The following is a 23,102-nucleotide window of genomic DNA, read 5'->3' as shown; positions in this document are numbered from 1 at the left end:
AATCTTCATTGTTATCTAAGGTGGTACTGCCTGTTAAAATATTTTATTGAGTTTTTACAGGTTTTAATTGGAAAATATTTTTTATGCTAAGCATCTGATCTTTTTTCATTTATTTGTACTGTATTTTCTTATCTTTGCATCCATAGAATGTATTTTTCTTGTTCTGCAAGTTAGCATTTGAAACTTTACCTTTAAACCATTTGAAATGAGCATTTACTAGAGAAATTTCATGTGACAACTTAATTCTGTGGATTCTTGACCTTTAAAGTGCTGAAGCTAGAAACATTTAATAACCAGCCATTGGATATAAAGTAATATGTGTGTTGTTTTACTAGCTTGCATACATGGCAGTTTGAAGCAAAGTCCAAGGGTCACCAAAATCATGAAGTAAGCTCAAGCGAGTCAATGTGCACTGCGTAATTCAAAGAGCTGTCCGAACGTGTCACGCAGTGTGTATGTACGAGTGAAGGCTACCGGGTTACGTGTAAGGTATTTTTCTGTGAGGTGTGGATTACAATTTCTCTGAAAAACTTCTGTGATCTGGAACCTACAAGGTGGGAGTGTAATTCAGTGCATTGGTGCACTGCTGAATCTTAAGCAAGTGTGTGTGTACACAACCTGAGTATTGACCCATACGGACTTGTGAAGAGCAGTGAAACCCCAAGAAGATTGCTGTCTTGGCAAGTCCCCTTCGTCGGCTTAGAGGAGGCCACCAATGTCCTTGACAGAAGGGAAGATCACTGAAGCTGACGACCTGGCATCGCCATCAGCTGAGTGGGTACCAAGGGCTTTGAGCAGGTAACAGGGAGATGTATGGGTGGAGGTGGTGGGCAGGGGTTACTGGTGGAGGTGAAGTACTGGTAGGATTGAAACTGCAGAGAGCGAGTACAGTCACAGTCAGTGGAAAGAGGACTGAAACCTCGGGTCAGTCCCTGTCTGCTGAGCCAAGGAGGGTTGTGTGGGTGCCTAACCTGACTGCGGATCCTTGAGTGACACTGTATGCCTTTGCCTAAGCTCCCAATGCAGGGGGTGGTCTGTTTGCCCCAATGCTTGTGGGGCTGATCCCTCCTGTCTCTGGGTTGCTGGTGCCTTTTGGAGATGCTGCAGGAGGGCAGTGGCAGCAGCACAGCCCCCAGCCCGGGCTGACTGCCTCAGCATTTTTCCTGGCTGCTGGAGTCTGGAGCTGCCACAGCAGTGGGCAGATTATGATCTTCACCTCAGATGTGCAAGACCTTTGTCTGCAAGCACTTCCACCTATTTCAGTGAAGCTGTGTTGCAAGGACCTGCTGGAGATGAGCAAGGGGATAGGAATCTGGCTCCTGGGATCCATGCAGGGCATTCCTACATCGCTTTGGATGCTTTTAACCTTTGGATTCATGCTCGGTTCCTGTGCATGGGTGTAGCCTTGGGACTGGTTCAGTGTTTGGGTTCTTGGGAGAAGCATGGAGAAGTGCTTCTGAAAATTTGAAAGCTTCACCTGGGAGGGCAAATACTTGCCAGTTGTTTGTCCTCTCTTCTCATACGTGTTGGCCTGTAAATTCTTTTTTCAGAGTGCAGACTAAGAATGCCAGAAGGGAGTGGGAAATCATGTAAACTACTGTCCTGAGGGTACAGTGCCATACTTGTGTTCTGTGGCAGGGAACTGCCTGTGCTGCCTTAACTCTTCCATTCTCTGTGACTTGCATACCTGTAAGCACTGTGGCACCAGAGCATTATCCAGCAGCCCTGAGAGAGTCCTTGCTGGGAAGCAGCACCTCCCCATTTCTTCTCATCGAGTCTCCTGACCACCTTCTACATAGCCGAATCCTGGATAGAGTCCCCAGGCCCATTCCTCAGCTCAGTCTCCCTATTTCCAAAAGAAATTTGAGCTTTTCCATTCCTTTCTTGTTTTTTTATCGGAAACAGTAATGCTGAAGGAGCGAGGGTCGGGGTGCTCCAAGGAGTCTTCCCCTACAGTACCCTTGGGTCCTGGACCAGTGTACGGGTGGCTTGATTCGTGGTGGCTTTCTTCTCTCTCCCCTCTGCACTTCTAAAATTTGTCAAAGGTTTGGGTGAGTGAGGTTTCTGCTTGCGTTGCTTTCTTCAAGCAGTGACGCAGGCATGTGCTCTTTTTCTGCCACGTAAGTGGGTGGTTTATGTGCTAGGAGGGAATGATTCATAAATTAGCTAGAGCTTGGACCTTTTCTCTATTGCCTGAATGATGTGTGAAGAGGGTTTGGTGTCGGCCTTTCCTCCTGGCATTCAGTCGGACAGGTTGTTAGGCAGTCACATTGTCACTCTCCAGCTATAGGTAGTCCGGCCTCACCTAGGATGAATTGCATAACATGGGAATAACTGCAGAGAGAGTTGCCTCTGGTCTGCAAGTGAAAACCATGAAAATACTACTTATTGCAGAATTCTGTTACTGAACTGCAATTTTGGGAGGCACTTGCAACCAGGATGAGTAAGCACAAAAGGACTGCCTCTGAGATAGGCATCCCTGGGAGGGACAGCAAGCAAAATGGATGTCTTGGGGGGAAGTGGGATGGGAATGTTTTGAGTCTCGGTGTGCTTTATCCTGGGTTGTCTACAATAACAAGGAGACTTGCGGGTGTGCTGAGTGAGGGAAGATGTGGGGGAAATTGAGGTGTAGGAAGCCACAGGGGGAAATGCTTAACAAGCAAGTTGTTTGTTTATTTAAAATGACAATGGGCGAGCAAAAAGTCTTTTGAAAGCACAGGCTGATTCCTCCACTTGTTTTCTGATGTGAGAAAGCTCCTGTGACCTGTGTAATGAACTATGATGTCTCTCTGTAGGGAACCTGAGCAAGACAGTCAGAAGCAGTGTTGAGGGAAAGCATCTGGAGCAGAGAGAAAGAAAATCTTCCTCTGCTTGTAGCATAAGTTATTAGAAACCTCGAGCAACCCATGGTTAATGAAACCAGCTTGTTTCATTAGCCACACTTCAAAATTATATTTACAGAGGTTAGCAAAATCAAATATTTTTCTTTGTGGCCAGAGTGATGTCATGAGAGACCGTGTCTTATATAACCTGTTTTTACTGCATAAATTGTGACCTGGCTTTGTCCTTGGTTCCCAAAATTTTGTATTTAAATGAGGAGGGACTGGATTTTGTTTTGACCAAGTTGGTTCTAATGTGAAAATTTTGGCATCTAGATTTAGATGATTCAAGTTAAATTTTTCAAGCGGCAGAATATTCAAAAATATTACCACAAAATTTTTGTTCTGTTTGGTTTTGGTTTGTTTCTACTCTTTTATTTTGGTAGTATAATTAGAAACTGAGATTTGTTCCCAGTCTAGCATCTTTATAGGCATAGTGTAGGCACATTTTTCTTTAGAGAGCATATTTCTGAAAGTAGCATTGGTATAAGTATTTTACATCTCTCCCTTGTACCCAGCACCTGCCCCAGGAGAACATGGGGCATTTTCTATTGTGTCTTTTCGGACAGTTGTATGAAGGGACTTTTTTATTTACATGGATGTAGTATGACTCTTACTTGGCAAGGAGAAAAGTAGTGAATTAGTGTCACTTTGTGAATATCTGATCCTTTAGATTCAAACTCATGTGGGTCAGCGTTCACTTCAGGGATGCCTGTGAAGTAATTATCAAAGTTGGATCCTGCCATTGTGTACTGAAATCTGTACAGACCTTCTCCAGCACATGCCTCCTGTAACAGAGACCACGTTATAAAACAGTCATCTTGGGCAAAACAATTGTGAAAGGTTTGCCGAGGGCTGATTGTGGATCTTGAGAAGGTACTTTAAGAATTTATGAGGCCCCTTGCCCTATTAGCACACCCACTGATGAGCACCTATCTGATTGCACACGTGCCCAGCACGTGTTTTGCAGCACGAGGGCTCTACTGATCTGTTTTGAGCCCACTCCTGCTTTGGATGATGATATCTAGTGCCCAGCCTTGTTGGGCCCCAGCAAGCATGCTATTGTAACTTTACTCTTGGCATTTAGTGTACATCCTGGCTATTTTTCCTTCTTTCTAATTTATGAAACCTCCAGTGGTTTCAGTGCTAGAAGCTGCTGCAGGATCTCTAGGTCTTCAAAAAAGTCATCTTCTTTAGAATACATTACTATGGATTAATACCATTTTTCTACTCTATGCAGTTTTGCATGACTCCGGTCATGATTGGAACAGTTTCTAGGATTAAGTAATGCGATTAATATTTGTTTTCCTCATAATCTTAATGCAACAGAATATATTTATTGAAACTCCTTGTTTTGATAGGGTGGGGTTTTTTGGTTGATCCATTTTTGGTTTATAGGCTCATTATTTTATATTGATGTTGGAAAAAGCAGGTTGTAGGCTGCTTCATTTTTAGGAGTCTTGCAAATGGTGAGATGCTGCTGGTAATTCTAGAAATGAATGTGCAGCCACAACAGCAAAAACAGAGCAACTGATCTACTCCACACCTTGTTCTGTCTGTTTTGTGCTATTCAGTGCTATTTGCTGTTCAGTGCTATTTGCACTGGTGGACTACTGCAAGAGTCTGTTGTAAAGAAATTTATTCCTCAACTTGTGCAAGTGTAGGAACTTGTAGTATAAGCAGAACTACATGGGGCTGAAATAACTGATGGTTTTGAATGGATGCAGGTGCTTCATGTTCTACAATAAGAATTGTACTTTATAAAAGAGCCTTGGAGTCACTGGAATTCCCTCTTAAACTGCCCTATTCCAGAATCCCGATAAATGTATTCCTGTGTTTCTCACATGTTAAATTTAACTTTGTCCCTCGGTGGCTTAATTTTGCATACTTGCTTCATAAAATGTCTTCCCCTTTGTTATTTCCTGCTCTTCTGTTCTCTGTGGACTTTTAAGGCGATTAACTCTATTGGTCTTGTTATTTTACTCAAGAAAGAATCTGTTTTCACAGAAAATGGAGACATGGTGATTTAATTAGAATAGCTTCTAGAAAGGAGGGCTATCTTGCAAGCAACAGTATTTTCTTCCCCATTTTGTATCCTTTATGGTCAAGGAAAGGTGTTTTTCCAGAATAGTGTTGGATTAAGAGCTGAGACAGTTCTACAGACCAACACAGTTTGATATTCTGTTACTACTTTTATTTTAATGTGGTGTATAGCCATTGAAACTCTACAACATTGTAATATCTATGACACAGTCCTATACACTGTTATTGTTCTAGCTTTAAAATGGATTGCCACCTATCCCAGAGTAAGTAAATTTAGATTGAACAAGCAAAAAAAATTATTTTTAATGTTTCTTGAATCTCAGGAGTAATAGTTTGCCATTTCATTTTGAGTCTCTTGCCTAAGGCAGATCTCAGTCCTCACACTCAGCGGGAATTCAGGGCATTCAAAGGCTGTTTGTGTAGAACCAGAGCCCTTTCCAGCTCTGACAGTCCTCTCCTAATTGCCATTTTAAAAGGAGCAAATAGATACTAAATTCTGACCAATTGATTTAAACCACTTGGTTTAAATGGATTCATTGCTGAGAAGATAAACTCTCATAAATGCCTCTCAAGTTGTGAATTGCATTTCAAGGAATGCTTTTTCCTTTCTCTTCTTTACCTATCAGGAGCAGTTCCGAACGGAGGAAGGAGAAATCAAGAGATGCAGCAAGATGCAGAAGAAGCAAAGAGACCGAAGTTTTCTATGAACTGGCACATGAGCTGCCCCTGCCCCACAACATCAGCTCCCACCTGGACAAGGCATCCATAATGCGCCTGGCAATCAGTTTCCTACGGACTCATAAGCTTCTGTCTTCAGGTAACACCTGGCTAAAAGAAGTTAATTTTTAGTGCTAGTTGATGGCACCTTGGTAAGATTGTGCATGCTCTTCTTTAAACACAGGGTTACCAAAACAACAACCAGTGCAGGGTTTTTGCCTCTCTAAAAAACCTCTCAGAACTCCTGAATGTGATTTATTAAGCTCAGTTACAAGAGTTTAAGCTTTTAAGAGTTTAATCAGAATTCAAACATGCACCTTAAGCTTCCATGCTGAAAGAAATAAATTTTGATTTGGCATGGCAAGCATCTTTGTGCCACCACATTCAAAGAGCAGCTGGGAAGTTCTGGGGGTCCAATACTTTGTTTGAAAGGACTAATTGTGCTATCCACTGGCAATAAATAGTACGTAGATTGCTTATGACAAAGTAGACTAAGATAGCTAGAACAACTTTTAAATACTTGATGTGAATGGATTCTATGTAATCAGAGTCTAGCTCATGTTAGACTAGTAGGAAAGGTAAATGAGCATAATTTTTATAGCCTGTGAAAACTGATCAAATTAGCAGCATTCTTATTTTGCCCCTATAATTGAATCATCATTTGATGAAAATCTGTGGCTTGAGTAGCCTGTAACACCAATGAAAACAACTGATGTTCCGGAAGAACTTTCACACAGTGACCTATAAGTGTTAAGAATGCAAAACAACGCCTGCATTGTTTGTGAAAGGTAAACCCAAAATTTTCATCTTTTACTTCATTAATGGCAAAACTCCCAATAAGGTCATGATTGCACTTCCTCTTTTCAGAAAAGTTGAGTCATGCCATAACAATTATTTTAATAAATGTTATTAGGAAGTATCCCATTTTGTAGACGAGTATGCTGTTGGTTTGTTGTTGGTTAGTCTGAAATATATGGCAAATTCAGTTCTACTTCTGTGTGCTCTCTAATTTTTTGTGGCGCTTTTGGCTTCTGCTAAAGACTATTGTATAAAATGTAGGTATTTTCATCTTTGCTTATAGAATGTGGTTTTAACATGTACTTCTGTGAAAAGTAAAGTTTATTTGCTGAACAGTATTTGGAAATCATCTCTGATTTCGTCATGTAACTAATACTTGAAGAAGTTGCGTAGGTAGGTAAATGTTCTTAACTTACCATACGCCAAGCCAATTTGTTAGCAACTTTCTCATAAAAACAAAGCTGCAGTTCTTCAGATATTTATGTGGCATGAACTAGAGACTGACCCAGCACAGGAGAAGCAAACTTTTGAAAGGCTGTAACAGATAAAATAAATAATTTGTATGCTTGTGAAAATTGACGTGAAATAGTTGGATGTTGTCATCATCAGAAAAATATATTTGCTCAACTGTGAAGATTAAAGTGAACTTTTCAAATACGTTTACATTTCTCAGTGAGGAAAAAATCTACAGATGAAACATTTATTTTGATGCTTCTGTAGTCTAAAGGCTTAGACTCATATTATTTGATAGTGATGACAACTCAATATATGTATATAATATTCATACATACATATAAATATAGGATATTTCTGTGACAGTATTTGAAACACAATGTGATTCATGTAGCTTTTCTTGAAGTACCACTAGTACTCAGCAGTTAGAAAAGAATCTGGAAATAAAATGTTACAGTAGCAACAGGCTGTGCTTTAATATTTCATGCTTTCTCTATGCTAGTTATTTGCTTAGCCTGAAGCCTGATGCACTCACTTCTCCAATATTGACTTAAAGTCCTCTCATTAAAATTTGTGTTGTTAGTCAAGTGCAGATTTGCCCATGGCTGCATCTTTAAATAGCAGAGGTGTAGATAACAGTTTCAAAGTCTTTGAAGCTTCTATTCTGAGGAATTGAAATTAAGGTACTTTAAGGGGACTGATTTTCAGGAAATTTTGGGTATTATTTTCTGATAATGAAAATACATCTAAATGAAAGAACTCAAGCCAGAAAACCATGTCTGCTTCTTATCTACTACTAATTTAAGTATAGCTAATACTTAAATTACATTTTATATTTTTGATTGTGGAACTCTGAAAAATGTCAGTCTTTATAAGGACATTGGCTTTCACTAGAAGGCCGTCCAATTTAATTCAGAGTGGTAGGTTTTTAATGCAGCTGTAGGCTCACAGATGAAGAGGTTTGCTGCTTATCATGCTTTGACAAGCATGAAACAAGATGGAAACTGGGCTTGTGTGATGTTTGTGCTTGTTAATTCTTGCTTTTGCTCTAGACACTTTCTGAGCCCCAAGCAAAGCTGCTGCAAAGGTTTCATGTGCATATTTAGCACCCTGGAACTTAGCCACAAATTCATTGTTGCATTTGAGAAGTCTGATTTGACTGATGGGGAGCATGGAGGATACTGTGTCATCTATGACAGGTGAACTGGGAAGTGGGGACATGAAGGTACATGAGAAGCAAATGCCCATCTCAACCTGCAAACCCCCTTTTGTCTTGAAAGTGTTTTTGTTATTTGGGCTAGACACTTAGTGTAAACTGAAGTTAAGTGAGAGTACTTGTTCTGTCATTAATTAGGACATTGAAATACCATTTACTGCGTTTTTAAATGCATACAGTGTCACTAAAAGAAGCTTGCAGTGCAGCTTGAAAAATGCTTCCAACTATGGTAGAGAAAAAAGCTACTGCTTTATTAGCATTTCTCTTATTTATTCTATAAAAACCTTCCAGAACACCAGATTTTATTTTGTATTACTGTTTGTGGGCTTGATTCTCAAACACATCTCTTCATTTCAAGGCACTTTTGCCTGAAGCAGAGAAAGGAAGGCCCTTCCCAGGACTGCAGCCTCATTTTTCTGCAAGCTGATGCTCCAGATGGGATTTCAGAGATGGCCACAGGCAACTTGCCAGCCTCAGTCCACTGGCATTGAGTGTCTCATACCCCTTCCTATTATTCCCTGACTCGGAATAGGGCTTTTCACTTGTGTAACTTGGGCTGTTTTACTAGCTGTGTCTGCATAATGATTATTTATCTGTCGGGAAGCCAAGACCTAGGGAAATCTATGCCCACATTCTTCCAGCAGGTGAATGGCAGAGCCCCTGAATCTGAGCCCTCATTGAGAGCTCTCCTGCTACGTGCCTCCAAAAATCCTGACTTCTGAATTGCAGGGTGCACATCTCCTGCAGGCGTTGCAGGGCCCAAGCTTGGCCCTTGTATCCTATCATAATAGGAAATAGCTGGTTGTATATCTCAGAGTTCAAAAGGGTAAAAAATACCAGGTTTTGCTTTATAAAAGTTGCTGCTTTACTTAGTAACACGTTTCCCTTTGATTTTCACAGTAGGCAATTCTGTGTGGGAATGTTGGAGAGGAAGCCTTTAACATTTAGAAATGCAGGCTGTTCGTCTGACGGCCTGATTGAGATTAGTATCACAGGAAGCAAACTGAAACAATGGCTTTATAATACTGTTTCCATGTTGTGCGCAGAACAGTACACGGCATAATTGGAATGCTAAGTAGAAATATTTAATTATGATAATCTTAAATATTTTTCAAGATGTCTTCTAATTCTCTTGGCATAATACATTTTTGCCATCGTCACATTCAAATGGTTGGGATAAATTTAGAACTAATCTTTGTTCATTTCAAGTAAAGGTTTTGATCCCATAAAGTTGCCGCTGAAAATAGGCATTCTGATGCTTATCCGTAGTGGCGCTTTTAGATTTCAGATCTTGAGTTCTTCAGTTCAGTCAGAAAAACTGTTAGCAGTACCTTTCCCTTATTATTTTTAGTACAACTAGTAAGTTAGGCTAATGCTTTTTAGGGGGGTTAATAGATGACAAAAGAGGAATAAGTGGCTTTTGCTAAAGAATGGCTATCTTGGTTAACAGCTAACATCATGACAGTTGCTAAGGCTGACTCAGATATTCTCTTTTTGTCTGAATATGAAGAAGAGAATCCATTTCAGGAAACCTGTATATGCAGTGCCAATAATTTTAAGTGTTTATTTGAACCATGCTGATGCTAAAGGCATTACAGGAACCAGAACTCTTTGGTACCTGTGAGTTTCTGTGTGGCAGGACTATGGACTTTTTAATCAGGCTGATCAGGCAAACACAATTTTATCAGCTTGCTTTAATCCCATCCCAATTGTGTGGTCACCCAAATGTCTCTTCTGTGCAGAAATCCAGCAAAGGAAACTGGCTGGGAATTGCTCCTGTGCAGGCAGACAGCAGCAGAAATGGGGAGGGAACAGGGAAGCAGACAGGAAGTTGTTTGGGAGAAGGGAGGCCACAAGGAAGCCAGTGTGAAGTCGTTTCAAGGGAGGGAGACAACAGAGCCGGAAAGCCAGCAGGGAGCAGAAGGGGAAAAAATAGCTTTTCTCTAGGCTTTTAAGCAAGAGGACAAACTGTAGGGAGAATTGGTGTGGGCATTGTTTTTGAATGTCTGGACAAGCTGCATCTAATGTCAGAACATTGTGGCATAAAACAGTGCTTTAAAAATAGCATGTCTACTTCGTTGCTTTTATTAAATTGGAAAAATAGTTTTATAGTGATGCTAAGAATGAGAGTGGAGCCAGGTGCTGAGTGCTTCAGCTGCTCGAAGGGGTGTCCTTTTTCAGGGAAAGTGCACCAGAAGGTCCTGGTCCCATGGGGCTCAAAACCTGGTCTGATGGGGTGCTGTATCCTGCCATTCAACACTGATGGCTGTAGGACTTGAAGCAACTTCCTAGGAGCAGCATCTGAATATTTGGCTAGATATAAACTCTGCAATCAAAATGACACTAACATAAGTGTTCTCTTTATCCAAGTTGCTTGTGCACTAGGAGATAAGAGCCCTTCAGGAAGCTTCAAGTTAAAGAGTAGCTTTTTCTTGGTATACCTAAATTGAAAGCTTTTATTGAACACGTTGAGAATATCCCCTTGAACAGGATGTACTGCCCTGTCAAGACAGAAAAAAAGGGGAAAAAAATCAGTCACTTTCCTTTGACGGAAAACAAGAAACCAGGAAGAGACAAGACTGTCTCAAAGCTGCTCTCTCTGATGCAGGATGAAGCTGCTGTTAGATCTTCCCTAACTTTTGGCTGCTGGCGTCAGGCAGTTTTTACAACCCTCTGGAGTGACAGCTATAGCCTGGTATCTGTTATGCACAATATCTAAGTGGCTTTCTGGTACTTATAGGAACCAGAATGAGAGACAAATCCAGGAAAATTCTGTGCGGGTGACTGTGTGATCTCCAGTAGAAACACATGTTATCACTATCTACCTCTGAACTAACCAAAAAGGCCCATTTGAGTCAGATCAAAGGTGTTAAGATGAATATAGGCTGTTTGCTAGGAGGTTGTTTATACCTGGGCAGTTGTTTCTTGTGAGGAGAGCCTGATTTTTGAGCCTTCAGACTCGTTCCAAGAGGTTGGACTGAAGGAAATGAGCAAGCATCTACGGAAAAAGTGTTCTTAAACTTGGGAACAGTGCACATCCTGACAGTGGGAATTAATCAAAGCTTGTTTACAAGTGCTATTTTTAGCATAAAAGGTTATCATAAACATTGCAATAAGCATTTGCTATCACAGTTCAAAGTTTCTTTTCAATAAATAGATACTACTTTGGTCGTTAGAAAATTTATCAAAATAAATACTTATCAAAATTTAATACAGATTGAGACATGGACTGAAAAATACTGTATCAAAATTTGCTGCAGTAATAAATGCTGCCTTAGGGCAATATGAACAGTGGATGACCCTTCAAATTCTGGGACATGAGACATGGTTGATCTCTTTTGGGTTCTCCTGTAGCTCTAACAGTCATCCCAGGGAGGCCACTGCACTTTTCTGAGGCTTTCTGACATGTTTCAGCATCTTCCAATGTCACCTAGACAGGGATTCTCCTCCTGTGTAAGCTTCACAGCGTAACATGAACACAGTCTTGGCCAGTCTCCATCAATGTAGCTATGATATGAACAATATATTACAGCACTTCATTCTGCTAAATGTGCTGTTAATTAATATTTAAAATGACCTACTAGCAATCCAGTCTCCCTGCTATACTGTCATGGTGGCCTACCTGAGGTACTCCCCTTCGTAGAGGGGAGATGAAAAAAGTTGTAGGAAAAAAAAAACAAAAATGTATCCTTATTTCAAAATTCAGTTACCAACTATTTTGAAAAGCAATGCTAAAAAAAAAAAAAAAGGAAAAAAAAAGTCAGTATAAACTGAGTCCCACTGTTACCTTTCTTGAAGACCTGGAAAATCTGGCAAGTCTACGTGAGGTGCTACTATCTCGATAAAGTGACCTCAGACCTACTGGAAACCAAAGGCTGAAGTTCTGCCCTCAACTTCTCATGCTTACTTCCCACTTCCCTTTGGTCCCAGCTTTCTCAAATATTTTCCATCTGAAGCTGAATTTTCTTATGCTAATGCTCCAGTCCAGCCCCAGGGTAAATTAATGAAGAAAATTTAAAGCAAAGTGAAAGACAATAGGGATCCTTCCTGAGGAGGAGCTTGCAGTAGCCATGCCTTTATTTGTTTTTCATCTTCAAAACAGAGTCTTTCTAAAGCCAACCAGGTTTTTGCTAGTGGCAGTGACTGAATTGCTTCTGATGTGTCAGTTCCTAAAGTGTGTATACCCTCTGTGTATTACTAGCTAGTAGTTTTCACAGGAGAAAGGGAGCACGCTATAATGCTGAGACTGCAGACATAGGAGGGACTACTATTTATTATTTATATTACTCTAATTATACCAAGTTACCTGATACAGGGCATGCTAGGGCCACCACAGTGATGCCCAGCATATATCTTTGCTGCAGACTAAGAATCCTCAGGTAGCTGATATGCTTCAGGGGGTTAGTACAGATGACACCTTCTGGGACTCCGTTTGCAACCACCATAAAGAACGTGGAAACAGCAGAAGGCATGAGCACCTTTGGTGTGTCCCCCAGTGCTGGAGCTGCACAGGGTAGGCTGCTGGGGGCTGCTCATGGAGGACAGGCAAGGAATAGATGGGCAGCAGTAGCACAGTGGCTCCTGGAGGTACTTACCTGATAGTGCCTACAGTTTTCCTTGCTACAGCTGCTCTGTCTTTGAAATGTGAGCATCCCCTATTAAGTACTGCAAGAAACCTGTATCTGCCAGCTCCCCTTTTCCTGCCCTGGCCAGGGCTGCTAAGAAAAAAGGATGGGGTGCAGTGGGGTTTATTGAGTTACCAGGGAAGCTGGAAGGTGTCTGCAGAACACTTAGTCGTGCTTTGTGGTTATGTTAGACGGGGTGCACAGCAGCACAAACATCCCTACCTCCTCCCAGTCCACATTGCAGATGACTCCAGCTGGACAAAGATAATTTTAATAAAAACAGTTGAACTCTGATCCCACAAACCCCTTTAACCACGTGCTTTAAAGCTGACTGTATCTTTTAAGTGCTGTGCTCAGCTCTGACATTAAGGGTTTGAACCTGCAGCCCTAATGTGAGTGATCCTATGTCCTCTGTGTGTGTTTGTATAAGTAATATAATTTATATACATGGAAAAGCAAACTTAATCATCTGATAATACAAGTAAAGTGTTTGTCTTTCACTGTTGGAGGCATTTAAGAATACAAATGCTTTGAATAGCCTTCCTGCCTTTGAATGGTCATGTTTTGTTAATGCAAACTTAATGAGCTGGGAAAAAAAAATGGAAAGGAGGGTCTGGGGTTAGAGCTGAAAAGTCATTTTTTCTCTGAACCCACACTTGGCTGATTGTCTTGGGCTATAGCCATGATCCCTGCTGAATAAACCATTTGTTTGCTTCCGGAAAAGTAAAAAAAGACCCTTGACATTCTTTACGCAGCAGAAACAAGCTTGGGAGCAGATGGTCACTTACCTCTTTTTTTTTTTACCCACTTTTTTTTTTCCTTCCCTAAATGTCATTATGGTCAAAGTGCATACTATTCAAATAATATTATTGTGTATTTTCTGTATTTTAAATGCTAGTTCTGATGTAATTTCCTGAAGTCATTTGCTTTGTACTGAGGAGGAACTGGCCCCTGTGTGTGTAGCTAGAATTGCAGAGCAGGGACATGAAATGATAAATCCTCAGCCTGTGCTGGCCATCCCCAGAGAGCATCCTCTTTTCCCTGCTACCCAATAGTCGTTTTGAGAAGCAAAGGGTGATAAAGTGCTCCCCATGGCTCCAGGGCTGAGTCCATTTCTTCCCTTGTTTGCATGATGGGTGATGGGCTGCTGCCAGGGAGGAATGTTGAGGAACAGGAGGATGCAGCAGCAGCAGCAGCCAGCATTGTTTTTGTCACCACTCATCTGTTCCAACAGGGCTTGGTGGGCTCTGCATTGCAAGTGTTCATCCCTCTGCATTTGCTTGCAGTCCATCCTTAGGCACTAGCAGATGCAGTTGCAGGAGCTATATAGATCAAACTTAGCCTTTAATTATAACTCATTAATACTTCAGAGTAAAAACTGCACTAGTTTGGCTCAGCCTCTTCCTTATCCAAAAAAAATCAAACCCAAACCACTTCTAATAATGTTTTACAAAGTAATACTCCATTCCTGCTTCTAGACTTCTCCCCAAAATGAGTATTTCAATAAGAAATAGAAGGGAAATTATCAATGTGCAGTTTCCTGAAAGAAAATAACAAGAATTAAAGACTTTTCTCAAGTGTTAACAGTAGATTTGCTACAGAACAAAAAACTTTATGCTGAAATTGCAACATTAAACCAACAAAGAAGAGCAACTTCTCCAAGAAACTTGTTTAAGAGTGCCACTGTTCTTGCGAGTAAGGCTGATGCAATTACAACTGGAACCTCTGGGCAGCAAAATTGGTGGTGGGACCAGCCTGGAGCACTCTTGTGCCACCAGGAAGGGACACAGAACCGGATTGATGCAGCTCTTCTTATGTCATCCTTACTGCCAAGGGCTATGGAGCACCTTTGATCTAGACAGTACTTAAACCCTTGTTGTCTCACAAGGCCATGTTTTTGTTTTCTTTTTTCCCTTTGTTTGCTGGCTTTCCCCCCCCAAATTCAGAGCTTTACAATGATATATATTTGCAATGACTGATAACAAATGTGCAGGCTAACTGACAAAACTATAAAGATAAGCTCACCATAGCATGTCTGAGGTGCAGAGACCAGATGCAATATCTGTAAATAGTTTTGTAAAAAACTAGTTCCAGAAGTTTCACATAAAACATATAAAGAAATTAATGGGCCAGCTCCTAAACTGGAATTTTTCTATACTAGTCATCTGCAAATCATCCCCTGAAAGCTTCTTATTCATGCAGCTGAAACATGTTTAAAAGCATAGAAGGGAAATGGATGCTTGGGTGACTGGTATTAGGAGAAGCAGTGCCTTCCCTTTTCCTCCCTGCTTGCAGTTTTGCCTACATCTTGCCTCCCATCACAGGAGATGGGCCATGTGAAGCACAGCCGAGGGCATCGCAGTGCCATCAATTGTTGTGACAGTGCAGCCAAAAAGTACCAGGAAAGCTTATAACAAACAAACAAAACAAAAACAACGACAACAAAAACAAAAAAGCACTGTAATAAATATTCTAGCATGGCATTAGATTTCAGCTCAATGGTGGCATGTCTTTCCCAAAAAAAAGTGTAAGATGAGAGTCTGCCTAGGCAAACATCTGAGACATAACCAGAATCTGAGGCTCTCCTCCTTGTGGGACAGGAGAAGTAGAGGGGGGTGATGAAGCTTGTCGGAGTTTGGTGGAGTGGAGCACAGGGACTCCTGATGTCTGCACATGAAAAAGCAGGTATCAGTGGGATGGATCTGTGGTTTTCCGAGGAATACGGAGATTTATGGAATGAAAGATGGATTCACCCAGAACGAGACTTCAAAGGAGAGGTTTTCTAATTTCAAAGGAGAGGTTTTCTAATTTTTCTTCTAGAAGTAGTTAACAGATTATTGAGTGGAGAAGTCTATTTAGACATACTCTGTAGGAACCATATTTTAACTTCTTGGAAAACCTGACCTGATGGAAAAAGTCTTTTGTCAGATGTTTGGAATGCACAAATTTAGATACCTTCTGTAAGACTTGCCCTATACTTTGTGCCTGTTAGGAGGTACAAATGTTGCGTGTGGCCAAGAGAACGTGCACAAAGAAGATGCACTTCAGTGCCTGTGTATGTAGGTGTTATTGACTGAAAACACATCTTGCAGAAACATACTAAAGGTGAACAGAGGGTCTATTGTATTTGCTAGAACGTTTAGAAAAGTATCTCTTGCCCTTCTGCTAATAAGGGCATCATGCCTTTCACATGCTGTTTAGGAGGCCCCACCAGAAGGAATTTGTGGAAATGAAATTTTAACAGCAGAAAAATATTTTGTCACCTTGTAACTGAATGTGCTTGCATTGAAAAAGGCTGGGTAGGGTGCTGAAGGCTTTAAATACTATTTTTTTCTTTTTTTTTTTCTCAGTATGTGCTGACAATGAGAATGAAGTAGAGGCAGACCAGCAGATGGACAACTTGTACCTGAAAGCTTTGGAGGGATTTATTGCCGTGGTGACACAGGATGGAGACATGATCTTTTTGTCAGAGAATGTCAACAAATACATGGGTCTTACCCAGGTAACTTGTTCTCTCATGCTTCCCTCTCTTTGTAACACAGTTCCTAGAAACAAGTCCTATGCCTAAATGCAAAAAACCCAGCTGTGTGTCACTGCAAAAAAAATTGGAAATAAAATGTCTTATTTCTCAGGCAGGTACCCTGCACAGCAGACAGTAGGGGTGGGGAGTTCCCTTTCCCTTCCTATCAAAGTTGTAGTGTCTTTGGTGACTGCAAATTTACCTTCATAGATATTTTCATGGAGAGGAGAAGGCATTTATTTAACTTGTGCCTTAGACTATGGGACAGAAGGGATAGAGCTGCTCTTTTGAGTCCCCCCTTTTCTGCTTTGTGGATTCGGTTTTTTCCTTCTGTGTTGAAAATATCCAGTGGTGTTTACTGTTAACTGCACTGTGCAAATCCAAAGATAAGAGAATTGTTCTGGGGAGAAAATAAGTTATGGATAGGATAAACAAAGGGAGGGTCACAGGATTCATGTTTGTGAGCATCCTGTTGATGCACTTAGTTCTAGTGACCAGTTTCATTAGAATAAATGGTATTTGAAAACAGATAAATACTGTCAGTTGCTTTTACTTGGCTAAGTGTAGCTCTTCCTTCTGCACAGGTGGAACTAACTGGACACAGCATTTTTGACTTCACTCATCCATGTGACCACGAAGAAATTCGAGAGAATCTGAGTCTGAAAAATGGTAAAAATGAAAATAAAAAAGTCACTGTTTGCTTTTAAATAACCAAATGAAGTAATTGGCTAGCAGTAGAGATCTGTTAGTCATGGTAAAGAGAATTCTCATTCCTAGTATAACGGCTAACTGTTATTCAATGCTTTGCAGATTTGTTTTGTTTTGCCAAATATTGCTTAAATATGATAGCACTAAGGACTGCTTATTTAGTGTTTTCCTTTTATCGAGTTAATACGGGCATAATGTTTTCAGTTATAACGCTTTGGAAAGATTTGCGTGCTGCAAGCTAAAATACAGGTTTAAATGCACAGAGTCCTATTTAAATTCCACTTAAAGTTTTAGGTCTGAGCTCTACAGACTGCTCTGCAATGGTCCATGCATCTTTGATGGTCTCTGCAGGTGAATTATCTGAGAATTAGTTTCTTATTTCTGTTGAATCCTTCATGCTTAAAAGTAGAAGAAATGAAGAAGGAAAATGGGAAAGCTCATTTCCCATTTTCCTTATACAGGTCCAGGCTTTGGAAAGAAAAGCAAAGAGATGTCAACTGAGCGTGACTTCTTTATGAGAATGAAATGCACCGTTACCAACAGAGGCAGAACTGTTAACCTCAAGTCTGCAACATGGAAGGTACCATATTTGATCCATAATAAGTGGTTTTGATTTTAAAAAACAATTTGGCATGTAGAGAAAGTGCATTCTAAGTTTGTTTCTCGTTATTTCAGGTTTTGCACTGCACTGGACAAGTTAAAGTGTATAACACTTGCCCTCCTCACAGTCTATGTGGATATAAGGAGCCTCTGCTCACCTGCCTTATAATAATGTGTGAGCCTATTCAGCACCCTTCAAACATTGATATCCCCCTGGACAGCAAGACCTTCCTGAGTCGCCATAGCATGGACATGAAATTTACCTACTGCGATGACAGGTAAGCTCCACTGATTTTTCCTTTCCATAAGTGTTTCTAAGTTCTTGAACAAAACAAGAAGTTCTTCCAAATGCCCTCCTGTGTGGACCTGGTAAGCAAGAACTAGAAGAAAGTACAGTCCATTACCAAAACAGCTATTTAGTGGCTCACTTAAACCACCTCAAATCTCAATTTAGGCAAAGTGGTACTCCTGGTGTATTTCCTCCTCCTGCCAAGTGAGGAATTCAATTTTACTGGCAGATGATGAAGCAACTTGGAGCCACGAGCATTAGCTTCTTGGGGATTAACTGATAAAACTGGAGAGTATGCAGCATCTCTGTTGTCGTGTTTTCGAGAACTCTCAAATGGTGCCGTATGGACCTTAGTCAAGGACTGTTTTACGGTTGTTTTGGCCCAGGATGCAATTATCCGTTAGCTAGCAAGTACTTTATGATCTAAATTAACTAAGAATTGCTAAGGCACCCAGAGTACCTGCAGCTCTGAAATGAGGTTGCAGCCTCTTGCTCAATGAAAAGCAAACAACCTTTGCTGGTTATCTATCTGCTCCTTTTAGTGACGAAATGAAGGGGAAGGGATAATCTTGGGTCAGGCAAGGGGCTGTGTCCTCTGCTCCCCACACTTCCTCTTAAATGGAAAAAATTGAGATCCCCCTACTCTTCACTTGCTTGATTTCTACTGGGATCTCAAAGGCATTTCGTGCCATCTACCTCTTCTCCCTCTCTACATATTGTGATAACCATTTTCAGTGCGTGTGAGTGAGCCAGAGATCCTTTCCCATGAAGTGTCTTTCTGTTCCCCATTTACCCAGAAAGTTCTGTCTTTACTGCTGTGAGTTTGGTGTTTGTTTTGGGGTTTTTGAAGTTTATGAAGTCATTCCTGAATTTAAGATGAACTTTTCTGCCAAAAGAAACTGGTCTCCTGAAATTCAGATGTGCTAGCAACCTCTGAGGCCTGCAGGGTTATCAGTGGGATTATACATATGCTCACATTTTACACAAAAACTCACAGGATTGACATCTTATTTTTTTCAACCTTCAAAGGTTTTTTTAAACTTTGCTAAGTAAGACTGTTGTTTTAAACCATGTAATGAAGCAGCGGTATAAACTAGCAGTGTTAGCAGCTGTGGATGAAAGCAAGATTGCAAGCATGAAACTTGTGACCAACCTTCTGACCTCTCTGAGAACTGAGCAGCAAGTGTAACTAGAAATGGCCTCTCATGTAATCACAATCAGACTTTTTTTTTCTTTGTTAATACTTTCACAATAAAAATATTGAGATATCAATAAGATTTTGCTGCTGCAGGGGAAAGCAACAATTTGGTAATGGTTTCTTATTAAAAATGGTGTACCTCTAAATTACTGGTGCCATTCAGTGGCAGGCTGGAGGAGAGTAGCAGAGGATTTTGCTTTACTGCAGCATTCATGTGTCTCTGCAAGACTTAATGCATAAGCCATTATAAATGAGAATTAGAGGGACTGATGCTATCCCATTAAAGATACACATGCTTATTTTAAAAATAATAACATATTATACCCCATCTTAAATAGTGGGTGTTTGATTTACAGAGAAAATATTTCACATGGCAGTGAAATACAACAGCTTCCTCTGGAGGATTTGACTTGTAGGGATTTTAGTGATTCTTTTTCTTTAGAATCAGACAACAATAAAGTAGCACATCTTATACTACATAGTTTTGGTTGGATGTTTCATTCATGTTTTACTGAGACTTTGATAAAGCTGTAAAAAGCCAGTCAGGCCAGAGAAGGAAGAGACCTCACAAACCTTTCAGGTTCTTCATAGCAGATCTGCCTGGCTCTTGCTTCCCTCCCAGAAGAGATGTTGATTTCTCTCCAACAGGCAACACATCACTAGACACATAAAAATGCAAAACACTCAGCTGTTCTTATCAAATTCGGTGCTGCTAGACAAACTGCATTGAAGGAGCAGCTTATGCCAAGTATGTAAATCCCGGCTGGGGAGTGGGGGAGGGAAGGCAGCATGTGCCAGTCAGATGCCTTTTACACGTACTCTGTCCTTTCTGCAGCATTCCAGCTCATTTCTCCATAAGAGACTATGTCTTTCCAGTTCAGGGCTGATGATATTGAGGGCAGTGTGCCTCCTCTACAAGGCTTCTGCAGCGGTCCTAATATGTTCTGCAGTTCATCTGGTGTGGACAGGTCTGCTTCCAGGGAGCGAAAAGTTTTTATTTTCAAAGCATTCAGTTAAAGAAATGCTAGGATTTCTGAGGATAATCTCATATGAGGAAAGCTTACAGCCTTTGTCTGTCACAAAGCAACATGCAAAATAAAGGCTGGCTACCTCACAACACCTAGTAACAAAGACAAGTTGGCTGACATGAAGTGCCTTGATTCTTTTGGCTTTTCCTTAGGAGGGTACAGAGTAGGTGCAATGTGAAGCAGGCAAGACTGGCCATCCCTCATTTAAAATGTGTGAGACAGTAGCCCATATAATTTGCCCTCCAAAAATAATTATGTATGTGGGCCTATGCCTTGCCAGTAATTAGGTGGAAAATGTTTGTAGTCTTAAAACAGTTTTTGCAAGGTGATGATCCTGCAAAGAAAGGTTTGTGAGATATGAATAATAAATATGGTTGTTCTGTTAAATGCCTGCTTCAGCCATTCCTGGAGAGTAATTTAAAAATGTTCCCTTGCTCCACTTATCTTGGCTAAGTGGTTTACAGGAAGGATTATTTTAGCTGTAATACAGAAATGCTGACCAATGGTGCAATTTAATAATCCAAGTGAGGATTTATTTCAGCTGCACAACGCTTTTGTGTCAGGGAAGATCACCAGTGAGGGTGTTTTAGTCAGAAAAAAAGGTATGTCTTGTACAAAGACAATTTTGTTACTTTGGTGTCAAAGCTAATGCTCAGCATATCTTCCTGTGCAAGGCCACGGGACCAATCAGTAGGTAGAAATAGTGGCAGTATGTTTCTGTGGTGGAGAAATCCACAAAACGAAAGTGAAAACTGTATCTGAATTTGATAGAAAACCCCAAAACTGCTTCAGGTGCCCCAGCACATGCAGTCTGAGCCTTTATGCTTTACGCACAACAAAGGAAAACCATACACTGCAGATTGGAGGAGAATGGGTTTCTGAAAGCATTTGCCTTTCACCTTCATTCTTGTGACTTCTCAGTTGCTGGGGAGGGGAGAGGAAAGCACTCTTTGCCTATAATTGCTGTGGGTAGCATCTGTGAGGGGAGAGAAGGATAGATAAGGAAACAAATCTGTTTTGCACAGGATGAGATGTGCAGGTGGCAACTCTGGAGGCTTCGTCACCAAGAGGTTCCCTGGCACTGGCACACTGAAAAGTGTATGTGCTTTGTTACTTTGAAGCTGTGGCTTGCCATTGGATGTTATGTGTTCCTGATTATAAGAAATACGATTAGTTATACTCTAATGGAAGTCATACTCTAATGGAAGAGTTGAAGAAGAAAAAAGGAGTGATGGAGGATGTATGGTGATTCAGAATAGGATGGTGCAGGAAGAAGCAATGCCATAGTGTTGGTCCCAGCTAGGTTTCTCATGTGCGTAAACATGTGGAATTCAGGCTGTGCCTGACTGAGGAAACTCAGTTGTACTGTGCTTCCAATTATGTCCCAGTAAAACAGCAATATGCAAGCATAGGACCTTGGATGAGGATTTAAGTCAGTTCGCCATTTGACCTGTATTTGGGGAATATTTTTAAATTAGGTGAGAATGCAAATAAGCATTTGAATGGACCTCCTGTCACTCCATCCCTTCTCAGGGGAAAATGCAGTATGGAGATCGCAGTGAAATGATGATATCTGAAGCCAAAGATCCGCAACTGACAAAACTGAATTTTTGTTATATGTCATATTTAAGAATTAAGTGTGACTAACTTCTTTTGCTAATAATGAGACTTTGATTTAGATGGACCCAGTGAGTAGGAGTGACAGAGTCCTGCTGAAGATTTTCAGGTACCTATCTAGTTTTTTTGCCTAGTAGGACAGATACACCTGACCAGGCCAGCCATCCCTCTCAGGAGTGGCCAAGAGTCCCAGGATTTTGCATTTTATTTTTGTTATTGGCCTGGGTTAGAGTAAAAGGAGCCATGAATATTTTTGAGAGGAAATGTGGTTAGTTGGCAAGACTACCCTGCCGCCTGCTGTAGCAGGCTGACAGAGTGCTTTACTCCAGGCAGTGTCTGTGTTGGGCTTTATTATTTTTTGTCTTTTTTTTTTTTTAACTCATTTCGCTTTAAGTATAACTTTTGTTTTGTTTGTTCCCCTTAAGACCAATTTAACTTCAATAATTTGGTAACAGTTTGAATATAAAAAGACTTTGTTAAGAGATCCACACCCTCACACACACAGTCCATACACAGCCCCAAAAATATACACCCAGCTATTTTTTGGGGCAGTAAACATTAGAGCAGTCTTTCACAAGAGTCCGACTTCTCAGTCCTGATGGTTCTTACAATACTATTTTAACTCAAGAAATGGTATACAATAAAAACCTTTGTGCTCCTTTAAAGGGACAGAAAAGCACAATTTTAAGAAAAACCAAAATACTTGAACTAGCTCATCTTGCAGGAGAAGCAGCCTTTAAAGAAGTGAAGTTTGTTGCTTTGCTGTGTCTCAAAGAGATAAAGTAGGGCAAGGTTGTACAGTTCTAGAAATAAAGTTCAGATCATTTCTTTCCTAATTGTGCATCCTAAGCGCAAAACTGTGCCTTTACTCCATGTTCCAAAAATTATATATTAAGGTACTTAAATATATCGTATATTAAGGGAAACTGAAGTAGAACTCAAAAAGCATTTAAGTGGTGGTAGCTGGGACAGATCCCCTAATGCAGATGGCTACTGCACACCTCTTTACTGTGTTTTCTGAGATTTTTACCTCAGTAAATCATGATGACAAGTTTAGCTGAGAAAACTGAAGTGCCAGTCTGGAAAAATTAAGATTCCCCCAAAGGTATTTGTGTTCTCAGAAATGAATGGTTAACAGGAAAATAAACAGTCTCGCAGTCCACCTGTCATTTTCAACAAAAAATTATCATCATCTTCCTAATTAGCATTCCACAGATGCAAAGGAAACACAAAGCCTACCATGGCAGGAATGCCATCCAAAACCACCATACAGTTTGCTTTCTAATTTTGTCATTCCACAGCTTGCACAAAGAGCAATTTTCTGTCTGGTGTCTAAGCAAAAGTAGAAGTCTTGTGTCCTGGACTCAGTTTTGTAAACGACCCTTTGGTCCCATGGGGTATAGACATTTCC

General features: G+C 40.6%; 1 protein-coding gene across 2 annotated transcripts in view; it reads left to right on the top strand.

The window, feature by feature from the left end:
* EPAS1 (endothelial PAS domain protein 1) overlaps window positions 1-23,102 on the top strand; it is a 78,480-nt gene that overhangs the window by 36,635 nt on the left and 18,743 nt on the right. Inside the window, exons 1-6 of one of the 2 annotated variants that reach the window (XM_027682018.1) lie at window positions 685-774; window positions 5,549-5,739; window positions 16,082-16,233; window positions 16,836-16,920; window positions 17,421-17,539; window positions 17,635-17,837. In XM_027682018.1, the coding sequence (XP_027537819.1) occupies window positions 716-774; window positions 5,549-5,739; window positions 16,082-16,233; window positions 16,836-16,920; window positions 17,421-17,539; window positions 17,635-17,837 (809 nt within the window). In that variant the 5' untranslated portion in view covers window positions 685-715. Of the gene's footprint in view, window positions 1-684; window positions 775-5,548; window positions 5,740-16,081; window positions 16,234-16,835; window positions 16,921-17,420; window positions 17,540-17,634; window positions 17,838-23,102 lie in introns of those variants that run through there. The other variant, XM_027682019.1, reaches the window with a different exon arrangement.

Source organism: Neopelma chrysocephalum, unplaced genomic scaffold, assembly GCF_003984885.1.
Source record: "Neopelma chrysocephalum unplaced genomic scaffold, ASM398488v2 Primary Assembly neopelma1_61b, whole genome shotgun sequence".
Taxonomy (NCBI): domain Eukaryota; kingdom Metazoa; phylum Chordata; class Aves; order Passeriformes; family Pipridae; genus Neopelma; species Neopelma chrysocephalum.
The sequence above is the reverse complement of the archived record's forward strand: the minus strand, read 5'-3'. Positions and strand labels throughout refer to the sequence as shown.